This window comes from Bombus bifarius, unplaced genomic scaffold (genome assembly GCF_011952205.1).
Source record: "Bombus bifarius isolate JDL3187 unplaced genomic scaffold, Bbif_JDL3187 scf7180000008000, whole genome shotgun sequence".
NCBI lineage: Eukaryota > Metazoa > Arthropoda > Insecta > Hymenoptera > Apidae > Bombus > Bombus bifarius.
The window spans coordinates 1,889,584-1,915,939 of record NW_022884379.1 but is presented as its reverse complement, the minus strand read 5'-3'; the positions used below and the strand labels follow the sequence as shown (position 1 = coordinate 1,915,939).

At 37.6% G+C, this 26,356-nt stretch overlaps 2 protein-coding genes and 1 long non-coding RNA gene across 13 annotated transcripts in view; 1 reads left to right on the top strand and 2 right to left on the bottom strand.

Moving 5' to 3' along the window:
• Nucleotides 1–8,113, bottom strand: part of LOC117206271 — a 31,900-nt gene extending 23,787 nt beyond the window's left edge. Inside the window, exons 1-3 of one of the 2 annotated variants that reach the window (XR_004487369.1) lie at nt 5,538–8,113; nt 4,206–4,874; nt 2,091–2,194 (exon numbers count right to left, since the gene is read on the bottom strand). Coding sequence is in view for 1 of the 2 variants with exons in the window: in XM_033445452.1 (XP_033301343.1) it covers nt 2,091–2,194; nt 4,206–4,624 (523 nt within the window). In the remaining variant the exon portion in view is untranslated. The remainder of the gene's footprint in view (nt 1–2,090; nt 2,195–4,205; nt 4,875–5,537) is intronic. The other variant, XM_033445452.1, reaches the window with a different exon arrangement.
• LOC117206276 lies at nt 228–17,610 on the top strand. The gene is made up of 3 exons (XR_004487371.1): nt 228–237; nt 3,246–3,250; nt 17,500–17,610. It is a non-coding gene; the product is annotated as an uncharacterized LOC117206276 (long non-coding RNA).
• Nucleotides 17,611–20,186: 2,576 nt separating this feature from the next.
• Nucleotides 20,187–26,356, bottom strand: part of LOC117206270 (whirlin) — a 105,681-nt gene continuing 99,511 nt past the window's right edge. For all 10 annotated transcript variants that reach the window (XM_033445441.1, XM_033445444.1, XM_033445447.1 and 7 more), the window contains 3 exons: nt 24,696–25,001; nt 24,237–24,315; nt 20,187–24,141 (listed from right to left, as the gene is read on the bottom strand). In XM_033445441.1, the coding sequence (XP_033301332.1) occupies nt 23,999–24,141; nt 24,237–24,315; nt 24,696–25,001 (528 nt within the window). In that variant the 3' untranslated portion in view covers nt 20,187–23,998. The remainder of the gene's footprint in view (nt 24,142–24,236; nt 24,316–24,695; nt 25,002–26,356) is intronic.

Here is a 26,356-nt window from a genome sequence, read left to right as displayed (position 1 = left end):
TTTACGATTTAGCTGTTTCACCGAGGGTGGAAAGAAAATTAAGTTTCTTCCCTAATATATGAACGAGGAAGGAAAGCTTTAACACGAGGAAACCCTACTTTCTCCCATTCGATTCGACTCAATTGAATTGCCAGCCACCAACCATCGAGTTTCTGGGAGCATTGTTAGTTATAGAGACACGAAATGACGACACTTTTACCGGCAGAAGGACGCGGATCAACATCTGCATTCGTTTCGGTCCATTTGTCGATTTTGAGTGTGACTCTGGCCACCATTGTGCGACGTTCGGTCTGACCGAGGGTGTCCTTGCCCCACTTTTCAACGGAGGGGCGAACCGACCGGAGAATATCTACACCTGGAGGGGGTTGATACCGGTTGTAGGGCGTCGAAGGGGTGGCCTGGCCCTTCCCACCTTTCCCACCGTGAAGAAGGTGCTCGTTGTCTCGTAATTTCGTTCTTTTCGAGCTTTTATTCTTTCGAAAGGGTAAAATTGCTGTTTTATCGAACTAGAAGTTTCACGTCTTCGCGTTGAAGATGTGAATTACGTGACATGTATTTTTGACATGGGGTTTAGTTTTTATAATCAGCGTTTCTGTCGTGAATTGTGATTTTATAAGCAGTAATTTTTTTACTGTTGTACTGTAGTAGTGTTAGTGTAGTAATAGAGACGAAGCGCGTATATTATTCTTTGTGTGTTAGGAGTAATTTATGACGCAGAAACACGACCGTGTAACTTTATCTTTCGATCATGAAACCATAGATTCTTTTGTAACACAGTCAATGTGCAGCTTATTTATCTTCCAATTTTTTCCCTTGCAAGTGATCGTCCACATCTGCATCAGCTGCTATAATAGGTCATTAGAAATTCGTTGACGGTTGAAAATAGTTTATTTATAGTAGTTTGTTTATAACTTCTTTATCATATTAAGAGTAATAGTGGAGAATTTGTCACAGTGTAGGATAAAATGGTTCACAGTAATTTTGACGATATATGCAACAGTACATAAGTAATGCAAAGAATATTTAATTTACCCTATAACTAAAGGCTACGTTTCCAGGTGTATTTGATTCTGATATAAAAAATTCTAGTTTTTCATTTTTAATAATTGTTGATGCTTTTACCGTATATAATACTATTGTAGCTAATCGTGGAAGGATCGTTATAAAGTTGAAGTAGAAAGCTGGTACGATTGAAAAGGTGCTCAACGACTGTAATTCGCGAGGGATACAAGGACCTTCGTTCTGTACTCAATGATCCTTTTTCGCGTATATTACGAACTCAGGGTACGCGCAGTTGCATAGAAACGTGGGATTAGCGTGTCCTTCAGGAATTTCTACCTTTTGTCGCGCGCCACATACCATTCATTATGAGACGTTGTCATGTTCCAAGCGGATTGTTGGCTATTATGAAACTTTTGGGCGAAAGTTTTAATCTTTTGAAATCGAAGGTTGGAATTGCATTGAATGCATCACGTGTTCTGTATAAGTCTCGGAATGTTTTAGAAAATTATAGGAAACGGTACGCGACGTTGAAAAGAAATAAAAGGGAAATTTATTTTAGCACAAATGCACGAATTTTATTTATTGACAAGTTTTATGTGACCTTGAAGAAAAGGAAAATTTGTTTACATACGTAATTTTTGGTGGGAAATTACATCATACAAAAATGAGAAAATTGAGAAACTTTTACTCGGATAAGCAGAATATTTTCTTATTATAAATGACTTAGAAATTAATTTTCACGAAGTTCGTGGATAACAAATGGTTTTGAAAGATACAAAAAAATGAACGTATCGTACGTGACATAGCATTCATTCTTTAGCTTCCATCTAAAGATGGTATATTTTTCTGGATTATCAAGATTGAAGATTATCGATTGAACGTGACTGACAATCGATTGTCTATGTTCTATGAGCAGGAAGGTAATATACACGTGAGAAACAGAAACCGGAATGCAGGTGCTTCCTGCTTCTCGTGCGATAAGTTCTATAGAGCTATTCAGAGCGTGGAGATATTACATATTACTTTGAAAGGATTATTGCTTTGTTCATGCCTATGTATGTGTTAATTTAATTTTTGGAAGTACTTACCAGGAATGCACGCGTACTTTAACTGCAAAGTGGCAGGATTCCAGTAAACAGCACCTGGTTGTTCGGTGGTGAGGTTGTAACGACAATGTTTTTGTCCGGAACATCTAAAGTATGAAAACAAAAATCTTTCGTTAAAAAATATATTTCGTCTAAACATACGTTCATGTCTAAACTCTTCGGATTACGAATTCAAGATCTGAAATTTCAAATTAAAATTTTTTTTCAAATTCTCAAATTTGTATTCCTTATTTCAACTTTAGAAATATTCAAATCCCAAATTCTATATTAAAATTTCTCTTTTCTTCTTGTAGTATTTTCTTGCTGTAATAATATCCGGAGAAATGCACCGAATTTATCAAATGTTGTCGCGGATCAACGGATCAGGAAGTTCAATTTCGCAATTTCAAACACGCATGCCAATAAATATCCGTACTGCAAACGGCGCAGCGCAGATTGTATCGATTTCTCGGTGCAGTGTCGTCTATTAAATAAGCGACGTCGGTCATTAGGGGGTGTGTACCGGGTGTCAAAAGCGCGAGCAGCCTGCGTTTGACCGGACAAAGGAGAAATCGCGATTGTTTTCAGATCGAGATGATTGTTGCGCAGGGGATCGAAAGCGGCCTGGCTGCATAAAACAATGGCCATATAGGGTCGATTCTCACCCCTTTTACCCTTGGAGGTGATTTACCCTCTCTTTTTGTCGATTTTATCGCTTCGCTCCCCTTTGCCGGAAATAAAAGGGAAATAACGTTTCATGCGCCACCCACGCGAGGAATCCCTTTGAATTTTTCAGCGTTGCTAACCTTTTCGGCTCGCGACTCTTTCATCGTCACGTTTTCGATATCAAAATGAGTTTGAAGCGCGTTCACTCGAAATGAGTGATATTTCATTCTAAAGTAAAACGTTTTATAGTGCAATGCTTGACAGATTTTCCATGAAAATAGCAGAGAAATTTGTGACTGTGTATTCAAGCGTTTTTTAAGTGTCCGATGAATGGTCCCATACTGGGAGTTTCTCTAATTGTAAAAGAACGTTCTTTAAATTATTTGAAATGTTTACATATTCGTTCAAAATGGCACTTCTGCAATGAAATAAGCAGTGACAAAATCAGTTGGCGAACGAGAAGACGCCGGAAACTCGAACCTAAAGAGGAAGAGAGGGTAGTATGCTCCCTCTAGTTCGTGGCTGCAACCCCTTATTTACAAAGTTCATCGAGCTGTGCTCCTGACGCGCGATGTACTCTCCTGGAAACGATTTCTCCTTCGTCGGGCATCGAACGTCGCTCAAAAGGCAATTAAAACTTCACGTACGCTTTGCTGGCGCACATCAAACGGCAATTTTGCGTGCCGAGATTTCGTTCCACCCTTGAAAACACGCTTCCCTCGTGGCACATACGATTACAAAGAAGAAAATTTCAAGGAGAGAGAGAGAGAGGGGGGGGGGAGCAGAGGAAGAAAAAAAACTGTTTCTTGCAAAAGTAGAGTGGAGACCTGTCTAAGTCTGCTGTTACTTTTGGCGGGTCTTTGCATACGAAAATACCTACTTCTCTCAATCATATGAATTGAATTTATACTTCTACCTGGAGAAAAATTGTTTCTATAGCTACTCTGTATTTACGTGGCAGGAATGACTTGCTAGTTCTGTGGTTTACAGTCCAGTAACCTAACCCAAACCGAATATTCTTTGCTCCTTCCTTTCTTTGCGGATGCCTAGTGGGTGACTCGTATTACCGGAGACGGTTATATTGTATGGAAATGCGATGAAAAGCGAAAGCAGTGGCTTGTAGTGAACCCACAAAACTTCAGAATACACGATCTCGAGCTACATCGATCAATGTTGATACCGAGAAATCAGGAATTTATTTCTCCTCCACCTTCACTCGTTTACTTTATTTCCTCATAATTAAACTACGTTGTGTAAATAAATTTATATTCTTACGGATATAGCGAAAGAAATAGTCATAATTCAAAATGTTCAAAGATGCAATACGAATTCTTTCGGATCTTTTTGAATACTTTCGTCCATTAGAAAACCGTGTAAATACGTAAATAAGGGTATCACAAAAACATATACAGAGTAAAAGTTAATTTACACATAACAAACTACATGACATACCTCCTGTTCAATGACTGCCTAATATCTACCACCCTGAATTGTTCATCCTCAATATCATCGATATAATTTCCCTTCAGCTCTTTCTTCTTGAACGACATACTGCTACCTCGAGTCCTGTACACTTTCTTCTCCATCAACTTCTGCACATCGTATCCGCAAACGTGCGTAAGATTCGACAGATACTCCGCTTCCAGGACGAAGATGAACGCCTTGAGAGACCTGCAGGTCAGTCGAACAGCACCATGCGAGCAATAATCTTCCTGGACCACTTCCATGTAACCACCCGCTAACCTGACGCCTGTCAGAGTCTTGGCGAATGGCGTGTGTGTGCTCGCGAGTAAACTTTTCGTCAACGAGCATCTCGTCACCGTCATCAACAGCAACAGAAGACTCGTCAGGGTCGTTGCTCCTGGCGCCATGGCCGTTGATCATCACAGAGGTCGAAGTAGTCCTCCTTCACTCTCGAGATGATCTTAAAATTAGCCTCCTCGAGACGGCGAAGGAATCAAGTGCGTCGATAACGTGGACCAATTTCCTTCTGTTTCTTGTTTCTGCCTCTGATATGACCAGCCAGCGGCTCTTTTGCTCCTCGAAACCGCGCTCGGACACTCGAGGACCACTTTATGGCTCGGGTCAACGACACTCTTTTCTGTTTTCTTTCCGTCGAGCCTGTGAGAAACATAGAACAAAGTGTGAAGGGTGTGGGAAGAAGCTTTAGGGCGGAATGTAGGCTGAATTCTGGTGAAACGAGGCTCTAGAGAATGTTACATAGAAGTGGTGCAGAGATAAATAGTAGCAAGTAGTCTTTTTACCCTGAGAAATTCTTATTCCGCTTTGCAAATTCTGTGAACCTCTTTTGACACTGTACAGGGTGTCCCAGAATTAAATGACATCTTTTCTCGTAGTCGTTTGCGACAGAATGTAAATTAGTTACAAAATTACAAATAGAAAAACCTAGGACGATCGTTTATCAGTCGTAATTCACTCTCAAAAGCAAATTTTATCCGTCATAAACAAATTAATGTCTATATATTTTTGAGTAATGGTATATATTCTGCTCATTGTTTCTCTTTTTTTCAACAAAATGAGAGATAATGATCTTTCTTTGACTTTAATAAATCCGTTCCCGGCTACGTTAAATTAATTAACCTACTCGCATCTACCATCTGTACAAACATGTCCAATTCTGTATCACATAAAAAAAAGTTCTTTCTAATCTTCTAAATCTTATCCACAAGCTATACATTAATCTCCATAAGCTACACACTGCTCTATCTACAATCCTCACTACTCTTATCGTAAAAGTAAGATTGATTTACAAGTAGAACTTACTAGTAACGTCTAGAGCTGTTATTCTGTCTCCTGTTCATCGAAGCCGATAAATTTTCAAAGGATTCTCGTGGGAATGCGGCCAGTAAGTCGGATAAGTCTGGGAAGACTGAAGAGGTACGATTATTTCTCGATGAAGATCGTAGCTCTCTTTTATTTTCGGCCCCCGTGCTCGCCTCCTGGTATCTCCAGGTTTGTTGCCACAACGAAGACGCACACCCTGGTGCACGATTAATCGGCCATGGCCAAGTACTAGGTTTCTACACAACGCTGTATGCTCATCGTCCAAGGACACGGATTAGGATAGTATCGGGAAAACGCGTTCGATTTTCAGTCATAAATTCTTGTACGTTTTGTTTGATATCGATCGATCGCTAAATATTTAGTATACGTATATTTCGTCTATTTTTCTAGGATTATCTTTTCCTTCTTTTCTTTAAATTTTAGAATTCTCTTGGAGAATTTTCTTCTGATTAATGTAAAATAGAAAATTTCCCCCTTGCGGTAAGATAGAAAATTCTAGTTTAGAGCAAATGTTTTTTTTTTTTAATTTTAACATGGAAATTAGTCATTTAGGGATAAAATAGAAAATTCTGCTCAATTAAGAGATTTTCGAGAAGTTTGACTATTCTTCAAATGGCACTCTGTGTATTTGAAAAGCTGTTTGTGTGATTCAGCGAAATATTTTGAATAGCGAAGATCTGGATAATTGAAGATTGTTATATTTATGCTGTTGGTCAGTTTCGAAGTGAATGACGTTGTTTCTGTTTTATTTCGGGAACGTGCTGATGATGTTAGAATGGTTCTGGAAGACCGAACCGAATGCTCGACTATTTTTGAATTAGTACTACTCGATATCACTCTAAGCTCTTAAATCTTCTTCGAAGTAGTTCGTAAACATTCAGGAGTTCCTGTGGTAAATTCTTAGATTTTATACTCCGATGTGCATTATTAGTCTGTCAGATATTGACGGCAACGAAAGAAATCTTACTTACGATATTTATTCGAATCCTTTGGGAGTTGCTTTACAAAAATACACCGACAGATATTTTATTCGTTAAATATTTTCTTTGTTCCGTATATTTCTTGTAAGAAAATATATTAGTAATTTGCTTTCATATATTCTATAAATTCCTCTCAAAAATACGATATCCAATTCTCCAATTTCTTTTTTCTTTCTTCCTTTTTTTTTTTTTTTTAGTTCTTTTTGAACGAATTATTTTTGCCAATTGATTTTTATAGAATCACAACCAACTTGTTAATTATTTAAAAAATTTCCTACATACAATTTTTCAATGAACAATCGTCCAAAGGCGCAGATCGATCAATCAAAGACTGGCATCGATCTCGTTTTTCTAATTTCGATTTATCAGCCGCTGTCGACCAACATTCGCTGTTCTTTTTTCGCTATCACCAGCAGTCTTTCCATCTTAAACAAATACATTCTGCATTCACCTATTGCCAACAATTTCCCTCTTAATATCAATGAATCACATGGCGAATTATAGTTCCTGATAATGTTAAATCATCCTTCCTTTTATCCTAATCATCTCGCCGATATTGGAGTTCCTTCGAGTGGCATAAATTTTCACTACGCAATACTATCTAGCTTTGCAACAGGCAGAAGAAGTTTCCAAAGCTCTGTCGGCACGTTTCGTCGCGATAAATCAGTGCGAAAAGCTGCTGGAGCCATTCATCAAAATCCCAGTACGCTCTTTCGCTATCTCTGCCTCGCAGTCCACATGATAGTCTGCCTTCGCGCCACACCAAAGAAATTCAAAAAATCACCTTACGTATCCTCGAAACTCGCGAGAGATAAAGCAACAGCATCTGATTCATGAACACTCTTCTCACAGTTCGTTTTTTCCACTCAAAGATCACAGATGATAAACGACTCGTCTTACCGAATGTAAAAACTGGGTCTGAAAAAGGGGTGAAAAGTTCGAACGAACGCTACGACACTTAGAACTCTTCAACTTCCGCTTATTTTGTATTTTCCACATTTTATATGTTTATTTTAAATATTTTATTTTATATATTACATTTTACACATGTATTTTCCATTACACATATTCTTTATTTTCATACTTTAGTTATCCTCTGCAATGAGAAAAATCCAGTAAAAGACCGAGTTTAATTTTACACATAAATCGCAGGGTCGGTTGAGGTGAAAAAAAGGAAGAAATAAAAAGTTGAAATAAGTTGATGGTGTTTGTCGTAATGAACGAGATGTTTTCGTGTTTCTATGGATAATCGAAGTCCGCCGTACTTTCGATTTGTCGTCGATCGAGGGAAAAAACTTGGATGGCCGCGTGTAAACGAATAAAACGAACGCGGTGTTTGGCGTCTTGCCCGACACTGAAGAAACACACGCACCGAAGAGGCCCGCTCCTGCCGACCATTCGTCGTCGTGTGCTACGAAGCAGCGTGTACTGTCAGTCCGTTCTCTAACATTGACAGCCTAAACTGCGAATCCTATGAGCCATTGGCGTCCATGCTACCCCCGGAAGCCGGCGTCCCCCGCCAGCTTGCCACTCGAAGCTGTTAGTAAGTGCCTTCGGGTTGAAAATGATTAAAAGTTTAAAGATGAAGAACTTAACGAGAATTCAAAAAGTTTCAAGCGATGTAACGTTGGCGGACGGTTGAATTATTTTATACAAATTTATCATCAGGCTGTTTAAATAAATATATCTCATATATATTGTATTATATATATTATATTATATATTAAGAGCAAATGTTTGGAACTGTTACTCTACTTCTTGGATAAGACGTCTTGTCTAGTATTTTTCATTTTTAAGATATGCCCAAGTATTTGAAATCTTCCGTGTTTTCTTTAATCTTTTAAATACGGTTCTAAGTTATCTTATAAAAGTAGTATGAAATAACGATTGCGTGCTTTAGATCGAAGAAAAACGAAGATGACTAAAAGATAAAAAGGAACTATTTTAAGCAAGATGGGCAGATTACGTGTTGCATGGAAGAGTTCATATGAGAATTTTGCAATCTTAGGAAAGTTTCCGATCGAAAATTTTATTGAGGTAAAGTATATTAGTTTGCGACAGTAAATATAATAATAACCACAACGTCTACAAATACTCAGCAAAGGAGTAAATTAAAGTATTCGAAATTAATAATGCAAGCTGCGAATCACACGAACAACCCGCCCTCTACTTCTACCCTTAGCAGTCTAACCTTCGATTGTACAGCGATCTCCAACTTTCAAAACTTAATGTAACCTATTGTAGCAAGGATTGTTGCTTAAATATACTCCTTATATAAATCATCCCCCAACGAAAGTAAATATGGAGGCGAACAGAAACTTTGTGCTTCCTCATCGATGAGTTTGCTTTTTCTTAATTGCCTGATTAGGGAAACGTGAATTAATTTGAAAGTTCTGCGAGTGGTTGGAAAGCACCGAGTGGTTGGAGATCCCTGATCTAGGGGGCCACCCTATAACAGCACGTGCACGTTTTTCGGCCGCGTGAAGGGCACGCCAGTGTACCGGGGTGGCTTTCCCTTCTTCAGATCCTCCCCTTTAATCTCTAGCTTGCTTTCCTCCATGGAATATCGGTTTGTGATTTCGACAGCTGCTCCTTTCGATTCGCGTCGCGACAATTCCTCTCGTTTCGATTCCTTGAAACGGATGGGGCAAACGTCCTCGGATGTCAAAGAATTTCTTTGTTTTCCTCTGTAAGGGCTTTCTTGGCATGTGTCGGATTGCTTCTTCTTTTCGCGGGCGAAATTGTTGGATTGGGATTACACTGGGGAATGTAAATTGAATTTTCAAAGAAGAATTTTACAGAACAGAGATTGTTGAGAATGTTTTACATGTTGAAGAACGTATGGTGTTAGATATAGAGAAATATATAGGAACGTAACTTAATTTCCGTTTCCTAATTTAATTAAAGATTTTTGTTATTTATCCTATGTTTCTTTCGAATTTTTCTGTCGTAGAAAAATATAAAATTTATTTAGAAAGATCTAGAAAATTTTCATAGTAGCCTTCATGTTTTCTTCAACTTCTTTGACAATGTATATCGTATGTAATCTGTAATCCGCAAATGTCCTGCTTGTTCTACTATGCCACATGTTCAGACTAATCACTGGTCGTCACCCAATACTTGGAGCAGAATGCATTCAGTGTTAGAATAGCAACAATGCATCGAGCTTATCCCGAAATCACAATTTCCACATTTTCCTCGGCCCCATTCCCACATTTAATCCCTCGTTTCTATTCTTAAACAATTGCATAGATCGATCTGTGATCCAGCTGTTCCCATTGTCCTTCAACACCATTTTTCTATCCAATCCACAGGCGACATTTGTCGTAAACTGGTCCATATGTATCGACGACCGTATATAATTGATCGATGTTAATAAAGATTCACTTGCGATCTCGATTTTATCTTACTAATTCTTACCAGTCTTTCCCTAAATTTAAGTTAAAATTACCCTTGTTTCGATAAAAGTGCAATGTTCATTTTACCAAAGCGTTAGTATTGTTCTAGGAATTACAGAAACAAGAAATCTGAGTTTGCTAGTTCCAAAATTAACGAGTCAAGGAAAGTTCTTTTTATTTCAATGACACGAGAATATCGACAATTGATGGCTATATTAAGCGAAGAGCCGAATTCCCCGAAAGAATAAACAGAGAACGCTAGGGTGAAGAGTAAAAATATTTCCCAGTAAAACGAACTGCCCGATACGGCGCGAAGAAAGTGTAACAAGCTTGTGAAAAGCTTGTCAAATCTAAAAGTATGTATAGAAATTACAAAATATTTGGTGTAAGCGTATATATCGTATAATCATGACAGTCAAACTGTTTTAGACTCAAAATGTTTTATGTAACCATACAATATAAGCGCCAAAGATTATTCATTCTAAATGTTCAAATTACTTCCGTAGGACAAGAAATGTCTGCATGTGATTCTAGTTTAACGACAAAGCATGGTACACTCTATTTTATAATACAGTATTAAACTGAAACCTGAATAAATCCATGTCTCAAATTCTCGTACATTAAATTCAAATTATACAATCTTCACCCTTTTTCGCCCCTCTAATGTCCATATCGTCTGAGGAACATCCGTTATCTGAACATCGTCCAGACGTACCTCTGAACGACTGTCTTACCTCACAGGTAACATGTAGGGTGTCCTTGCTCTCATTGTCGAAGAAGCGAGCAAAAGTGTCGAGCGTCTCTTCTGCATGCGATTGGTCTATTGTCCGTGGCACGTGCGTTCTCGTAACGTGCATCTGCGCCGTGCCAGGAAGCTTCTTTTCCACGGATGTACACCGGTTGTCATCGATCCCCCCTGTTGTTCGTAAATCAAGCTGGAGGAGGTTCTAGACGTCTATGAAAACCAGGAAGCGAGTATATCGAGCATCTGCCGCCACGTGAAGACGGCCAACGTTAGATTTGACAGGAATGTGTTAAACTGGAAGCGATAGCCTCGTAACGTGTGATTTATTTGTTGAAGGTTTTACTGATGGTGAATGCCAAAGTCTGCTTGTTTTATTAGGCTAAATGATTTCGTAGACGCTGACTATGTGGTTGGATGTTGAGTGGTAAATAGGGTTAAGGATTGAGATATGAAGGATTCAGTGGGTTGGAGATTTGGCGAGATTTCTTTCTTTTTTGTAGTATTTTAGATATTCTGGGTTGAGAATATTTATCTTTGCTGGTAATATTTAAATCTTGAATTGAATATTGAAATTTTCGATGGAATATTTAGATCCTTTAAACGACCGTCTAGGAACGTGTGATTTACTTGTTAAAAGTCCAAGGTAAAGCAAAATATATTTGTTTACCTAGTTAATTTAAATGATTGTGTCAAGAGACATCATATGCTCGGGTACTGCTATCAGGATATGATTCTTTTTAACTTTTAATCATTTTATACCTTTATACCTTGTATACATCGTCTTATGTTATATATATATATCTTTTTATATTATTACTGTGTTCGCCTCGATTTTCACATACGGTTCGCAGCAATCATCGCGTAACATTAACGTGGCGAATTAGACACACGGTCTCCTGGGCAATTTTCTAGTGAAACGAAAAAAATCGCATCCGGTCTGCCGTGCAGTCACGTGCAACCCTGCGGTCTTTTCCACCCCGATCCACCCCTTGAATGGGGCATAGAGCCCTTAGGGCACGCACTGTTAAAATATAGCGACATGTGCGACTAGTCACGGCTCGTTTGATACGCAAATTCTCGAGAAGTTCAGTAAAATTGGATCTTTAACTCACCTATTTTATTCCTTCGGTTTTTAACGCGATGCACTATATGGTATTGTTATAGTAATCGAAGCGAAACCTATATCGTTTCCGTAACGATGGGGGATCGAACCATAAAAAAAAGAAACAGTTGCTAATTGCTTACAGGATTAATAGGTTTCAATAAAATGTTAAACGAGACTTTCAGGTAGCAAGTTGCTGAATTGGATTTTTCATAAATTTTTAAAAGTAACGTCTGTCTGTTCATAGTTTTCTTTATTTTTCAACGTATAGAGTAGATGAACGAAAATTTAAGATATTTAAATATATTTCTAACTTAAAATGGAACTACTACTAACATGAAATTAATATTCCATCTGAAAACACTAAATCCTTTCACCGACTGATAAAAGAAGATAAGAATTATCATAGATAATGAACCGCGCAGTGAACTTGTTGACGTAAACAGATACAAGAAAGATTTGCATGCCTGATCAAGTTATTCAAATTTCCTCTGATTTAATTTCATTCGTTGAGAATTCGCGTATTTCAAACCGATTTAATTTTTGCTACCTCATCAAGGACTCTTGCAACAGTATAATCCTACGACCTCACAATATGCTATGAACATTCATTACGAAACGCAGAACCATGAATATAGTAAAGTGTGTCACAATACTCAGGCAATTTGTACTGTCGGGTAAAATGCACTAAAATACCCGCAGAAAGGATAGTACCAAGCAGAACGAAAGAAATTACGTTTTGTATGTCTTAAGGATGCCTCGAACCTGAAAGCGGCTTTCAACATTGATCCACCGCTTTGAGTGCAATATTCTTTGAGATAAAAATATTCTTTATGGTCTATAGTATAGGTGCTTGACCGATTTAATGGAATTTTACGAGGATTGGCAATCTCCTTTGAGAAAAAAATCGTTTACTTTGAGCCACGTTCGTGATGAACTCTTTTCCATTGGAATGCCGACTAACGAAACCACTACAAACCTTCCAGAAATATCAATACATATTTTATCTGAAAATAAAAGAAAGGAAGGGGACCTAGAAATCTGATTATTTCCACATCGTTACACAACGAGTGTATCGGATTCGATAAAATCGTCGCGTATTGTTTCCTTCCATCTTGTATACTTCTTACGTATCATTATACAGGGTGGTTGGTAACTGGTGGTACAAGCGGAAAGGGGGTGATTCTACGCGAAAAAAGAAGTCGAAAATATGGAATAAAAATTTTTCGTTCGAGGCTTTGTTTTCGAGAAAATCGACTTTGAATTTTCGCTCGGTACGCGTGCACTTTATCGCGTCTCGTTATAACGGATCTGACTGTAGATTTTTAAAAAAATTAAAAAAAATTTTTATTCCATATTTTCGACTTCTTTTTTCGCGTAGAATCACCCCCTTTCCGCTTGTAGCACCAGTTACCAACCACCCTGTATATATATGTTGCTGGTGGAACAATTTCATCCCTGCGATACGTACGAGTTCCAGTTATGTCAACTATTTGTTTCCTGATGACTTTAGATAAACGGTGTTCCTCTGTAACCATCAGTTTTAATAAATATACTTTCTTCGAGCAATATATCTCAGTGATAATGTAATATCCGCTCGAATAATTCCCTTACGTGTTATTTGCAATAAACAACGAGCAGCCATCCAATGGCATCGGTATCGACAACCGCCACCCTACGTCGTCATCGATCCTAACTTTATCCACTAACGTAACATACCAGTTCTAGGTAAACAACGTATTTTCACGGAATATCTTATGCCACAACGCGATCGAGTGATTTAGCAGAGCTTTACGACAAAGCTTAGACAGCAACCCCCTTGGAGATTCCTAACGAGATTATGCATTATGTCTACCCTAGGTACCGTGTTGCGTAAGCCAACCCCGCAATCGACCAGCTTGGTACATCCACTGATACGTATCACGACAATGTATGTCGAAAAAAAAAATCTCGGTGGGCGTCGTGATATTTTGACATTCCGCCAACTCTTGTTTATCTTATGCCTACCGTTTCGCAAAGACGAACTCTTATTCTTGGCTCGGCGCGGATAAGTTCTAAATTATAGCATTCTTTTTCAAAGAATCGAAGTGGGTTTACGTTATATTTGAAATATTCTTTTCATATAGATAGATTTGAATTAAATCGAGGGAACTTTGAAATATCGTTCAGTAAAATTTCATTGAAATTGAAATAGCTTTAGAGTAATCTTTAATTTGACTTTGAATCGAAATCGAAACGACTTTGAAATATTTTATATTTATATCCGAATTGAGATAAAAATATATGCGACAGATCTTTCTATTTGAATTTCAATCGAAATCGAATCGAATTTTGAGGTAGCTTTGAGATCCAATTTAAGCAAAGATTGAAACAAAATGGAAAAATGTTTGCTTCCAACAGAATTTCTCTCGTTCTTCTCCTTTTTCTTTCCTTTTTTATCGCTACATTTCTTTTTACCAAAAGAAAATGTCTGTGAAAAATGCATTATATATCGTGTTTTCTACTTGTTTCCTTCGTATTTTTTTAGTCGTGTGATATCTGATCTCGACATGTTCTCTGTTCCTTCTAGTTGTCGTTTGGCTCGAACATTATCGTGAGAATTCAATTATTTCTAAATCCAACGAGACGCTTCGTTTATTTGTAGCACGCCGCCGCTATTTCGTAGAATTAAGCAAGGCAATTGTTCAACTTGAAGCTCGTTTTAGATTGTATCGTTCTTCTTTATTTAGATAGCAGCGAAAGCTAAACAGACAGTTCATGTGCAACACAATTTGTCGCTCTATTCCGTTCCCTTGGGAATTTCATTTTATACCATTGCAAACAATAATAAACAAATTTATAAGAAATAAATAAATAAATATTACAAGCTAAAATTGTATTAACATTATCCTATTTGATGAACAATTGTGAGATTATAAAAGAGAAATTTAACCTATAACCCTTAACCCTTTGTCAACTCACTGATTTTATTAAATGGCAACTTATCGGGTCCTGGGGTAAATTTTGTGCAGATCTAGTTAAAATTCGAGTTACAGTTAACTCAAGTTAGCCATAACAATGCTAGTCGGATTTGGCTTGGTGTTGTACTTATATAAAGTGATATTTTCTTTTCTTTTTTATATAAAGGAGATAAATTCATTTCACTTACTACAATAGAAGGCTTGCAACCAACAGTTAACAACTATCAATAAGAACTCACGCGGCCTCGAAGTTACGTAATTATCATCGTTTAACTCGAAATTACATCACCGATTGTTTTATAAGCTGTGGTCATCCTAGTGGTCCTCCAAACAGGAGGCAATTAGCTGGTAATCAGCTTGAAATCGATAATTCGAGCTTAATTGGCGAGAATGATGTGTAATTACGTAATTACGAGCAAACGCAGCGAGCTTCGAAAACAGATTTCTGAATTAACTGCGGCCGTTAACTCTCCCGTTTCGTCTGTTTTACCGGTCACACTTTTACTGTGCCGTGATAAGCAAGGAATCTGTGGTAAATTTCGATCGCTGGCGCTTATTAATACATCTATTTAATTTTTATCTTAATTAATTTTTGTAATTCTCAAATATTAGATATTACGTTCTGTAATAAGTTGGTTTACGTAAGATCTATTTAACCAACGATATATACATATATCATTTTATTCTATTATCCTCTGCAAATGAAGAGCACAGGTGAAAACTATTCTTATTTAGCGTATAAAGCATTTATTACATTATTAGACTACAGTAGCATATGTAATCTGTTTATAATATTCGATTAAGATTTCAACGAATATGTTATACGACTAATTCGTAATTTATTATTCAGCAATCTCTTTTAACAGACAATTATATCAAAATATTCAAGTATAAGAGGAAATGGGGAATTAAAAGATTGGAAGAGTAAAATAAATAATAGTAGGAAGCGAAATGAAAGATTCGATAAATATTCATACCTCTCGTGGTGAACGTTTTATTCAATTACAATAATAATCGTCATCGTCACGGTGATGATGTTAATAATAATAATAATAATAATAATAATAATAATAATAATAATAATAATAATAATATTCACGGTCGTAATCATAAAGTAATGACTATAATAATAATAACGGCACGCAAAAAAGGACAAATCGACAGGCTGAATGGTGATCGTAATCACGTTACGCGACATCCAACGACGATAATAATGACAACGGTAACAATAATGAACAACAACAATTCGAACAAACAATTAAAGCGTCTGCGATTTTTAACAATAATCAAACAATATGGTCGCGCGCGTTACACTCGGAGAAACGATGAATTTCCTTTTGTCCCTTTACATTTATTCTACGCGTGTCCGTGAATGTATCGTGTAGTTGTGTATTCGTATACGCAGGGCGTAAAAGAATCGTTTGATGATGTTCCTTCAACGTACTATTTAAACCAAATAAAAAAGCGCAGATTTAAAGAATTTTGCTAATAGATCTAGAAATTCCAACTAACTGCAAAATTCAAGAATTTGCTGCGTGTTGTTCAGCGACACACAAAACTCCAGTATCGTCTCATTAAAGAACGAAACCATTCTTATCAATCTTTCGATCAATTTATTAACTTTTTATCGACTAATTGTATGTAATGCCATGCAACTAGTGTTTGTTCAAACGTAGCAATTTATTACTTGATACGAGTTTATAATAAATAAGAAATTCCATCGATTCCAAAGCGAAACGCATCTACTGTCAAAGTTACAAATTTTCCATACTATATTCTAAAAATAGGAAAAAGAAAACAGACCTAGAAATCTAATTATTTTCCACGATATGGTTGCACAACGAGCCGAATACGATAAGATCGTGGCACATATTTCTTTTACACCCTGTATACGCGCAACGTATCATTGTATACATGTTACTGGTGTAACAATTTCATACGTGCGATCTCTTCTATCTCCGTTCCACGACGATGAGCGTATTAATCGACGGGTCGTTAATTAACGCGACGAGCCTCGTCGTTTTCATCCTTTGGAACGATTCTTCGTGTTGTTGTTATGTGTTAGACAGTCGTGTAAATTTGTTTGGTCTCTGTAAGTGTAGAACGTACGTGTGTATGTGTCTCTAAAGGTGTACGAAATCGGCTGCAAAAAGGATGATCTATGAAATGCGGTATGAACGAGCGGTTTGCTTATGTACAGAGTGTTCCTTGAAACGTTACGAGTACAGTTACATCTGCTTTACAATTCGATTAGCCCTTTTATCCGCCGACGACTATAGTCGACTCGCTTTTGCATAATGTTTCGATTTTATTCTTCACTCGTCAAGCGAATCGTCCCCTGTGGACCCTCTTCTTTTTTCAATCTTCTCGCTCGTTTATCTTGACGTTCGATTACGACGATGTGTACGAAGCTTAAGCTAAAGATTTCACGCGAATTACGTTTGTCGATCGACTCTCGAGACTGAGGCGACGTGGTATCGTGGATGCTAGCTTTTTCTCTTAAAGTATTTCGTTGCAAGACAGACTTTTGTAACGTTTGATAAAGTTTATGCCATTAAGAATTTCTTAACACTCAGAATCGATCGTATTTAAGATCGTTAATCGCGGATGCGAAATTTTTGTCTCGAAGAATTTTCCTGTAATATCCGACAGAGAAAACATCCCAAATAGTCGACAATTAAGAATTTTCTATACACTGCCTCGATCAAATTTTGAATACCAGAAATCGTTCGATAGTAAGAATCTTCGATAGTAAGAAAATTCTTGTTTCTTCAACTTCGATTCAAACACGTTTTCTAACGGAATTAAAGCTGAATCCAATTCCTGAATTTTTATATCTAATCCAATTTCTCAATCGATTTTTCCTCCTTTCAATCACCATCGTTCGCAAGAAATGGAAGTAGTATTTCCTGGAGCGAAGTCACGTGCTTCCTCTTCGAAACGTTCGAAATCCCCGGTTCGCCTTTCATCGTACGTACGATCGATCTCGATCACCGACCAGAGGATCGATTTCAATGCTAGCTCGCACCCACGGTTCCACGGTCGATCGAGAAAAAGCAAGTTTGCGGATGGTGAACGTGCGAAAGCTGGACAGGTTTTAACGTGGTACGAGTCCGTGTTTGTCTCTCAGGTTTGATTCTCTTTTCTCTTTTGTCGTTGAAAAAATAAATCGCTCTCTGCTAGATTACGCTCTTTCTTTTCTGACTTCGCAGCATGCTTTTTGTGTCCTGTGAGAGCTAACGCTATTATTTAAGATAATCTCAGGTTTAGTGGACGCAACCTGTTCGTCCTCGTCTAATTATTCTTTTCTATCGCGACTGATTGCTCGATCGTTTTGTCGCTTCCCCTTCGAACTTTAACCCTTTGCACTTCGAATATTTTGTTAATTCGATCGACACACAACTTGGGCGCATTTTTACAGTGAAGTTTATCGAAATAAAAGGTAAATTTATTTGTACAGTAGCTTTCTGCTCATTTTCGTTTTGTGTCGATGAAAGGTATATAAGAAACGTGGCCATTGAAGTACAAAGGGTTAATTAATTGACATCGATCCTAGACTAATCGTCTCGTCGTGTGTTTGTCGATCGTAGGACATCGCTTGAATTTTTGGAATTCATTTTCTTTCGCCTGAGGCAATTTTAAATGTATACGTGGCTTTATAAATCTTAAGTAGAATATAATTGTTTTGCGAAATTAGAAGAAAACAATGGAAAGAATTATTTCGTTAAGGCACCTAGTTCTGGTTACTCGCTGAAGCAATTTCTTCAAACAAATAATTACCGTCTTTCCGATCGCTTAACTTCAATACAATAATCTTCAACCTTTTAAACTCTCTTCTATTCCTCAAATTCGAAGAAATCAATATCGTAATGCTGTTTCTAATTACCAATATTAACTAACGAGAATTAACAAATTATTGAATTTTTTTATCAAAGAAAGAAACGATGAAAGCGACGAGAGAAACGTAAATAACGCGGAGACTTTAACGCCAGACTAAACGCGAACGCTCGAGCTCGTGGTAAAGAAAATCGGTTTCCGATTTTCTCAGAGAAAACAGTTTTCATTGGAGAAAGGTGGCCAATCGTCTCGCGATTAATCTGATTTTCATATAGAAATCGTGTTCATTAAAATTTATTTCAACGCACGAAACTTCCATCCCTCGAAATGAATTTTTAATCGAACCAAACGTATCATCGACAATCGATATATTATATCAGCGATTATCATTGATCGAAGGGGAATCACGATGGCTCATTGATACGACAGATTGCCTCTCTCTCTCTCTCTCTCTCTTTTTCTCTCTGTCTCTCTGTTTGCAGTAGCTGATATTTTTCGAGAAATTGAAAAGCGATCGACCGAGAGCGACAGTATTTTTCTTGAAACGTTCGAAACCTTCGTCTGCTGTGGAATAAAGGGAACTTGTGTGTGGAAAAATAGCTAGCGACGAATCTGTTTTCTCTTCTTGTCTCGATGGGATCGGAGGATCAGCGACCGTGAAGCATACATCGTGCAAGATAATGAAGCTGTTAATGTAATTACGTGGTTAATTGCAACAGTTTGGCAGTCTTTAAACGATAGATATTTCCTTTCATTCCTATTGTATCATAGTTTTGATATATTTTTGTTGCAATTGGATGATGGAGAAACTTACTGATAACTTTTTCAGTTGAATGTATTTAAATGAAACGAAAAGAGAAAAGACTCTTGTAAATTTTCTTACGTCTAGATTTACAGGTTCCTCTCCGAACATTTAATTAAGAAACCTGGATAATTCATTTCCAAATCGAATACCATTTATTTTATTCTCGCGTGAAGCAAAAAATACGTTTAAACTCTGACAAATCTTTTCCTTCATATATTCCAAATATCGAGTAAACGTTTCTTTCATTTTTTAAGATTACTTGCACGAGTTTAAAAAATAGGAATACCGATTCCAGCGTACATTTATAAACAACGCTCTCCGTTTCGAACCGAGCCCGATAGAACCAGTTTTTCCCACTTTTCTGCTTTACATAACTCTTCAACCAGAAAGATTATCAGCGTCGCTCCGCTCTGTGTCCGATCGTTAAGCAAAATCGAAAGATCGAAAAGCCAATGCTGTGTGTGCCAATTGCTTCGCACCGTACTGTATCCACTGACGCTGATCAATGGGAAGTTCCAACGAACATTTTCCTCGATCGTGATCGGTTCGCGTCGCTTTCACGAACCCATTCGTTTTTTTTTCTTGTTTCTTTCATCAAAGCGGTAAGGCATTGTCGGATATGTCAGCTGAGATCTTCGAATCGCTCCGGTGATTGCGTTATACATTGAAGGCTTTTACAAAAATATCATCTCCTCCTTTCTTTCGTTTCTTTTCATTTCTTGTCCCACTTTCCATAGTGATTTTTTCTCCCATGCTTTGTTTTTTCATCGTTCGTTCCTCTTCCTCTTTTATTCCTTGTTCTTTATTCGGGACGTCGAATTTATTTTGGATGCTTCGTTAGAAAAATTCGCTTCGAAAACAGGAAGAAACACTAACACACGAGGTATTTTTTAGTTTTGTCTGTTTGCTTAGCCGAATAGCAACTAGCCGCGTTTTATCTATCGTTTCCATCTTTGTTCTTTCATTTCCCATCTTATTCTCTTTTTCGTTTCTATTTCTCGTGTTTCTTAATCCCGTGGCTTGTTCGCGACAAGCGGTGCAATTGCATCCTTGCGTTACAAAGCAACAACGAAGAAAACAACTCGAGTGCACACCAGCTACGAAAAACCATCCTCTTTGTTTTTTCTTTGCGGTTTCTTTTCTTCTCTCGATCGTCCACTCGTAATAGTTTCCGTCTTGTTTTGCATTTTGCACTTGTAATTGTATGCACAACTTTCCCGCTTTCCGCGCTCCTCCTTTTCTCTTCCTTTTCTTTCTTCCTCTCCGTATAGCTTTTTCTTCTCTTTGGCACATTTACCGGAATACGTCGTACACGCGTCCAGGTACATTACTGTTTTGAAACGTGCTTTCTTGGTTAGCGCACTGACGATCAAAAAATTCCATTCGTTCTCTCCCTTTTTAATGTTTAAAAATTAATGCAAATGCAAAAGTGTTTATACCGTAATAGTATAGCTTGATCGTTTCAGATAAAAGTAATATTATCTAAATACTTTATTGAGAATTTTTATCGAAAAGTAGCCTTCTAGATTGAGTAATGCAAAGAATTAAATTAGATAAAAGGGCTTACGTATTATTTGAATGAAATATTTCAAGAATTATCATTTAAACGATATATTACCTTATTTGACTAGATGTTATTATAAAACAGTAATTCTATGACATAAACTCCGACAATACGTTTATATTCGTGACACGACATTATCGAAAAACTCCATTGGAATTTGATTAAACGCGAATCTTTGAACCGTCAGTGGCTTTCGTCGAATCGTTTCTCGCTTTCTCTCATTGGCCTGCGTCCCGATTCGGCTGTTTCGTTACATATACGCGATAATTTACTACTTAAGCTTGCGCGGTATTTTTTTCACGTTTTATTTTTTTTTTTTTTGCATCTTTTTATCTTTTTTTATCATTTTTGTTAAAGCGAGCAAGATCGCGGACGATCATCGGCATTCGATAGAACGACTTGTGGACTCGTCGACATTCAACGTATACACACTACTACTCGTAAAATTACGTTTAACTTGGTAACAGGTAGAGATATTAAACAAGATGTATCGATAACCATTTACTTTTACAACAACAGTCGCTACGTTTATACTCACGAATTGATAATTAGTAACTACTACTCGTTTAAATGTAATTATTGCGGTAACAATTACGTTATAAATAGTTAGCGAAAAACGGTTTGTCGACACTAACGAAGCAGTTCCACAAAGCAAATATTCTTTCAACTCACGAAAGAAAATCGAACTTTCTACTTAATTTGAAATTTAATTCCTTGTGCTTTGTAAAACGATCCGGAAGAACTGAAACACGTACGAATTCTACTTTCTCCTTACTTAATAAAATGAATTAAACAAAACTCTCTAAATTGTATGAACGAGTTATTTACCTAAAAAAGATTTTGCCCAAGAAAGATTCAAAGATCTTTCAACGAAATTAATAGGAACCGCTGTTCTAACTCGCGTACATACAACAAGTTGCTTCTCTCTTTTTCCAAATTACACAGCGACGAAAATCAACGTGATCGTGCACAACGATCGAAAAGTTCGAGACATCAATTACAATAAGGCGATACAAATGTATCATTTAGAAAATTCTTCTCGTCATCGTGTCTATGATTCATCGTAAAAAATGCCTAAACCACGTGATCCACGTGAACAAGGTGAGGTGAAAAAGCATGAAATCTCTGTATGAAAAATACAGCCTCGAGTTTTCCAAGCGTGGCGCGCGTACGAATTGAAGGAATCGTCGCTCACGCGAACGTGATTCTAAAATAATTTCCACGTGATCCACTATGCAAACAAACGTTTATGATCTCGTGATAGCGTGTTGTTCGTTTCACGCTTTCTCCAAATTTTCCAGAAAGTGCAGAATTTGTCTTCCTTTCTCCTCTTCTTCATTCGTCTTCGATCACGAAAATTTTCAGATTTTTTAAGAAATTTGTTTTTTTTTTCTATGCACGATCGTCCGCGATCTCTCGAAAAATTCGAACGATCAGGCCCATTGCTAAGTACGCGGTATCTATATTTATTTAAACTTGTTGAAAATATTTCGCATATTCTTATAGAATCTTCTCAGTTTTCCCTTCTGCGCGCTCCTCGGTGCCGCCTCAGCGCGCACCAGCAACCGGAAGTCCGTGCGCGCTTGAGGTGTGATCGGGTAGGTACAAGTTTGCAATTCCACTACGATAGTCAATAATAATATTATCATATAATATATATGTATATATAACATATCTTGTTAAGCCTCAACAATTCCCATAATAAGTCTATGTTAATCTCAGGCTCCACTCGGTTAGGACTTTCGTCGATTTTGTTCCTCGTCACCTTTTCCTCGCCGCCTGTTGGGTTCTCTTAAGTACGAATTACTTGCTTATACGATTATCTAGATTTTATGCAAAAATAGAGTTTTGTGGATCCGTAGTCGAAGGTTTTTAACAGGCTGTGATTCGATAGATTTGGAAATATATGACAATCATTTTCATAATTATTCAAAATATGAAATAAAAAATTTGAACTTTGAAATTAGACATTTGAAACTTGAAACAATTGCGTGGTAGCTGGAAAAAGTATCTTTCTCAGACGTTTAAAAGACAGTTAAACGGATTGTCATCACGGTACCACTAAATAAGCCCTTGAGGAACTGCATCAACGAAAATCCTGATCGATGACATCGGCCAGGATCCTGGAAAACGCATTTTACTGAATCATCACATGTCTCGCATAATCTCACTGCCTCGTACTCTTGATACGTTCGATCCATGCACGTGAACAGCTTTCGTGATCGTGTTCGTTAAGCACAAGTTCGTCACTCAGGATCGCTCGATTTTGCTACTCACATATTCGTGAATCTCTTGTGTTGGCAGAGTCTCTGATTGAATCTCGTTACGATTAAGAGTATCATAATTAGTATACACGAAACAATCCCTAATAGTTTGGCACAGTCAACCTTCCTTCTCTCATTTAACATCATCCTCACACTCAAAGTGTCTCTCTTAAATAGTCTCTTCAAACCATAACTCTTTTGTACTCCTGTGTTTTGTCACCGGATCGTCCGTACGTTTACTCCTCGTCGCAAACTTTGACAATATTTGTTCTTATCAAACGGCTTCTTGAATCGAAAAAGTTGGAAAGCCGAAGGATTAGAAGCTTCCGATAGCCTGGCTCGTCAGCAACGAGGACAGCCACGATAGTGTCGACGATCGTGTAATTATCATCCCATTGACTCGCTAATCGAGTTTCACTCTCCGACTAACCCCTCCTCTATCTGTGGCGCTTCTTTATCTTTCCTTCCTTTTACTCTTTGTATTTTCTTCTTGAAAAATTCCCACCACCAGGGCCAGGTTCAGTTAGCACCTGACTGAGAGCTCGACCGTCGAATCGAGAGCGTTCGATGAAGATGAAGAGGCAAGCTCGTCTTCTTTTCTCTCTTCGTCGATTTGTCTTCGTTACGTTTGTCGATCGACGAGCTTCATGATCGATTTCCTCGTTCCATCGGTCTCTTCAGCTTCAACAGACGGTTCAGCGTCTACGACGCTCCAAGTATGTCGCGGGCCGAGCTCTGGTCACGTTGGGCTACGGTGGTTCCGGCTCGGAGGTGGGAGATTCCTGCTACGCCTCCAGGAATATTAGAGCCGTCGGTTTCGGCTCCAGATTGCTCTTCTTTGCCTCGACTACCAGGAACTCGATCTCGTTGCGGTCTCGTCTCGCGAACGACTCTGCGATCAGCCTTGCTACCTCCTGATGATGGAGACCTGTTCAAACAAAACACAGACGAATGTTAGACTTCTGTCATTTCGTGCTTGTAGCTGGATTAACGAGAAAAGAAAGATTTGGAAGATGAAATTACCTTCGACCTTGTGACCGTCGACTTCTAGGATTAGCTGACCGACCTCGAGACCACCGGCCTCGTACGCTGCTCCATTATCCTGTGAAAGTGTAAACTAATTAGTGTTCCGAGTATCGGTAATTTTTTTACTTAACAACAGAACTACAAGTCTGTAATGTATATTTAAGTGTTCTATAGCTATATGTATAGACGATTGTAATTAAACTGGTCATTTCAGGATGTGTTTTCGATATCTTTTCATCGATCAAACGTTATTCTTGAAATAAAATCAGTCATCGACATTTCATTAATCACAGAATACTAAATTTTACTTTCAAATTTTTTTAAGATGTACAAATATACGCAATACTTGAAAATTTCCTAAATTCTGATATTTTCTAGTATCTTCGTATTCCAATCAATTAAATATTATTTTCTAAATAATGTTAATACAATTATTGTGAATACAAATTTCCTTACATGTATATTGATGATTCTGGGCAGCGGATGTTTGGTATTGGCACCGCCCTCGATGGCAATACCTAAAATCGACTTGGTTTTCTTAACAGTGATCCTCAGGTTACCCTGATGATCAGGAACCACAAGGGCGCCATCTTCTTCTCTTCTCTCCGACATTTCGCTTCTAGTCAACCTTTGGGCACTGTGATGCCTTCGTGGCGGACCACCGGCACCTCCAGCCCCGGCAGTAGCTGCACCAGAACCACCCTCTTCGAGGAGCTGAGCTTCTTGCATGTCGAAGCTCCGTGAGAGCTTGTGCGCGAGTTCCTGAAACGGGCACAGCTACGTTTCATCGGTGGAAGTTGAGCCAGCCGGCTTCCGGTTGACCTTGTGACAGCCACCGTTTGTTCACTTAGTAGAAAAATTGATTTATATTCCTTTTTGGATGTATTTTCAAGATGTTGTCGCTTCTTTTTAGTTTCTTGGCTTCTTTCGATGCTATTTGAATATTTTGTTTCGAAAGTACCAGTTTCAATTTTCCATCGTTTGAAAATTCTGATTTGAACTTTCTACGTTGAAAGTTCTCATTATTTTACGATAGAACCAAAATTATATGCTTCTAGTTTTAGTTGTCTCGCTTTCTCTCGAAAGGAAGTTTGAAATATTCACCGATTGAAAACAGAGTAAACATTTCTCAAGTTGAAAATACAAGATTTAACGCGAAAAGAGTTTCGGTCACTGTCACGCAGTCCGTAAAAGCCACCTCGAAAACGCATGATGACAGCACACAAGAGCTAAGGAGGCTGATGCTGACAAGTTCGTGTGCACGCTGTAGTCGAAGGGAATCCTGGTAGTCTGTAAAGTTGGTTACGCGAAAAGGTACGTGAAAGGTACGATACGAAAGAATTTCTAACACTTCGCGTTTCATAACATTCTGTGAAACCTGTGCAAAGTGCTAAGACGAATATGAATAAAATTAATATAAATTATTGTCTGGAAAATAACTATTTCTTCATGGACAAGATTTTTTGCGTCTCTGGTATCAGACGTTTAGCTTTTACGAAAAAATAAATATCAATAATTACGTTAATCATGATGACATTTAAAATATAAAATGCATAGTATATCACGTTTGACTGCTTGTACAAGTTTCTCTCAAGTTACACTGTGAAAAGATCAAGAAGTTTAAGATACAAGAGATATCTTGCATATCAATATTTATAATTTTTAATTTCGAGAAATTTCATTTCAAATAGTATCTTCGTCGTAGTGCTTTAAGGAGCGGTATTATCTTTTAAAAAATAACCAAACATCGTCGATCAATGGGTTTCACCAAGTTCGCCTTTGTAGTTACTCCACAGCCAACTTGCATTGTCTACCGGGCTTCGCTTCTCCACAACGATGCACATCTCTTCTTGTTACCTATATGCAATCACAGTCATCGTACGCAACATTGTGTAGAAAAAACGTGAATATGAATAAAAAAAATATACATATATAAATATATACAGCAATAAATATAAATATATCGTGTAATATATTTATATTTACGTACATATAAATAAATATATATATATATATACATATCGATATAGGTATCATAAGAGTATATTAAAAAATTAAGTTTCATGCTTGCTGATAGGCTGGTAGCAATTGGGTGTTGGTGGTGCTCGGACAGAGTG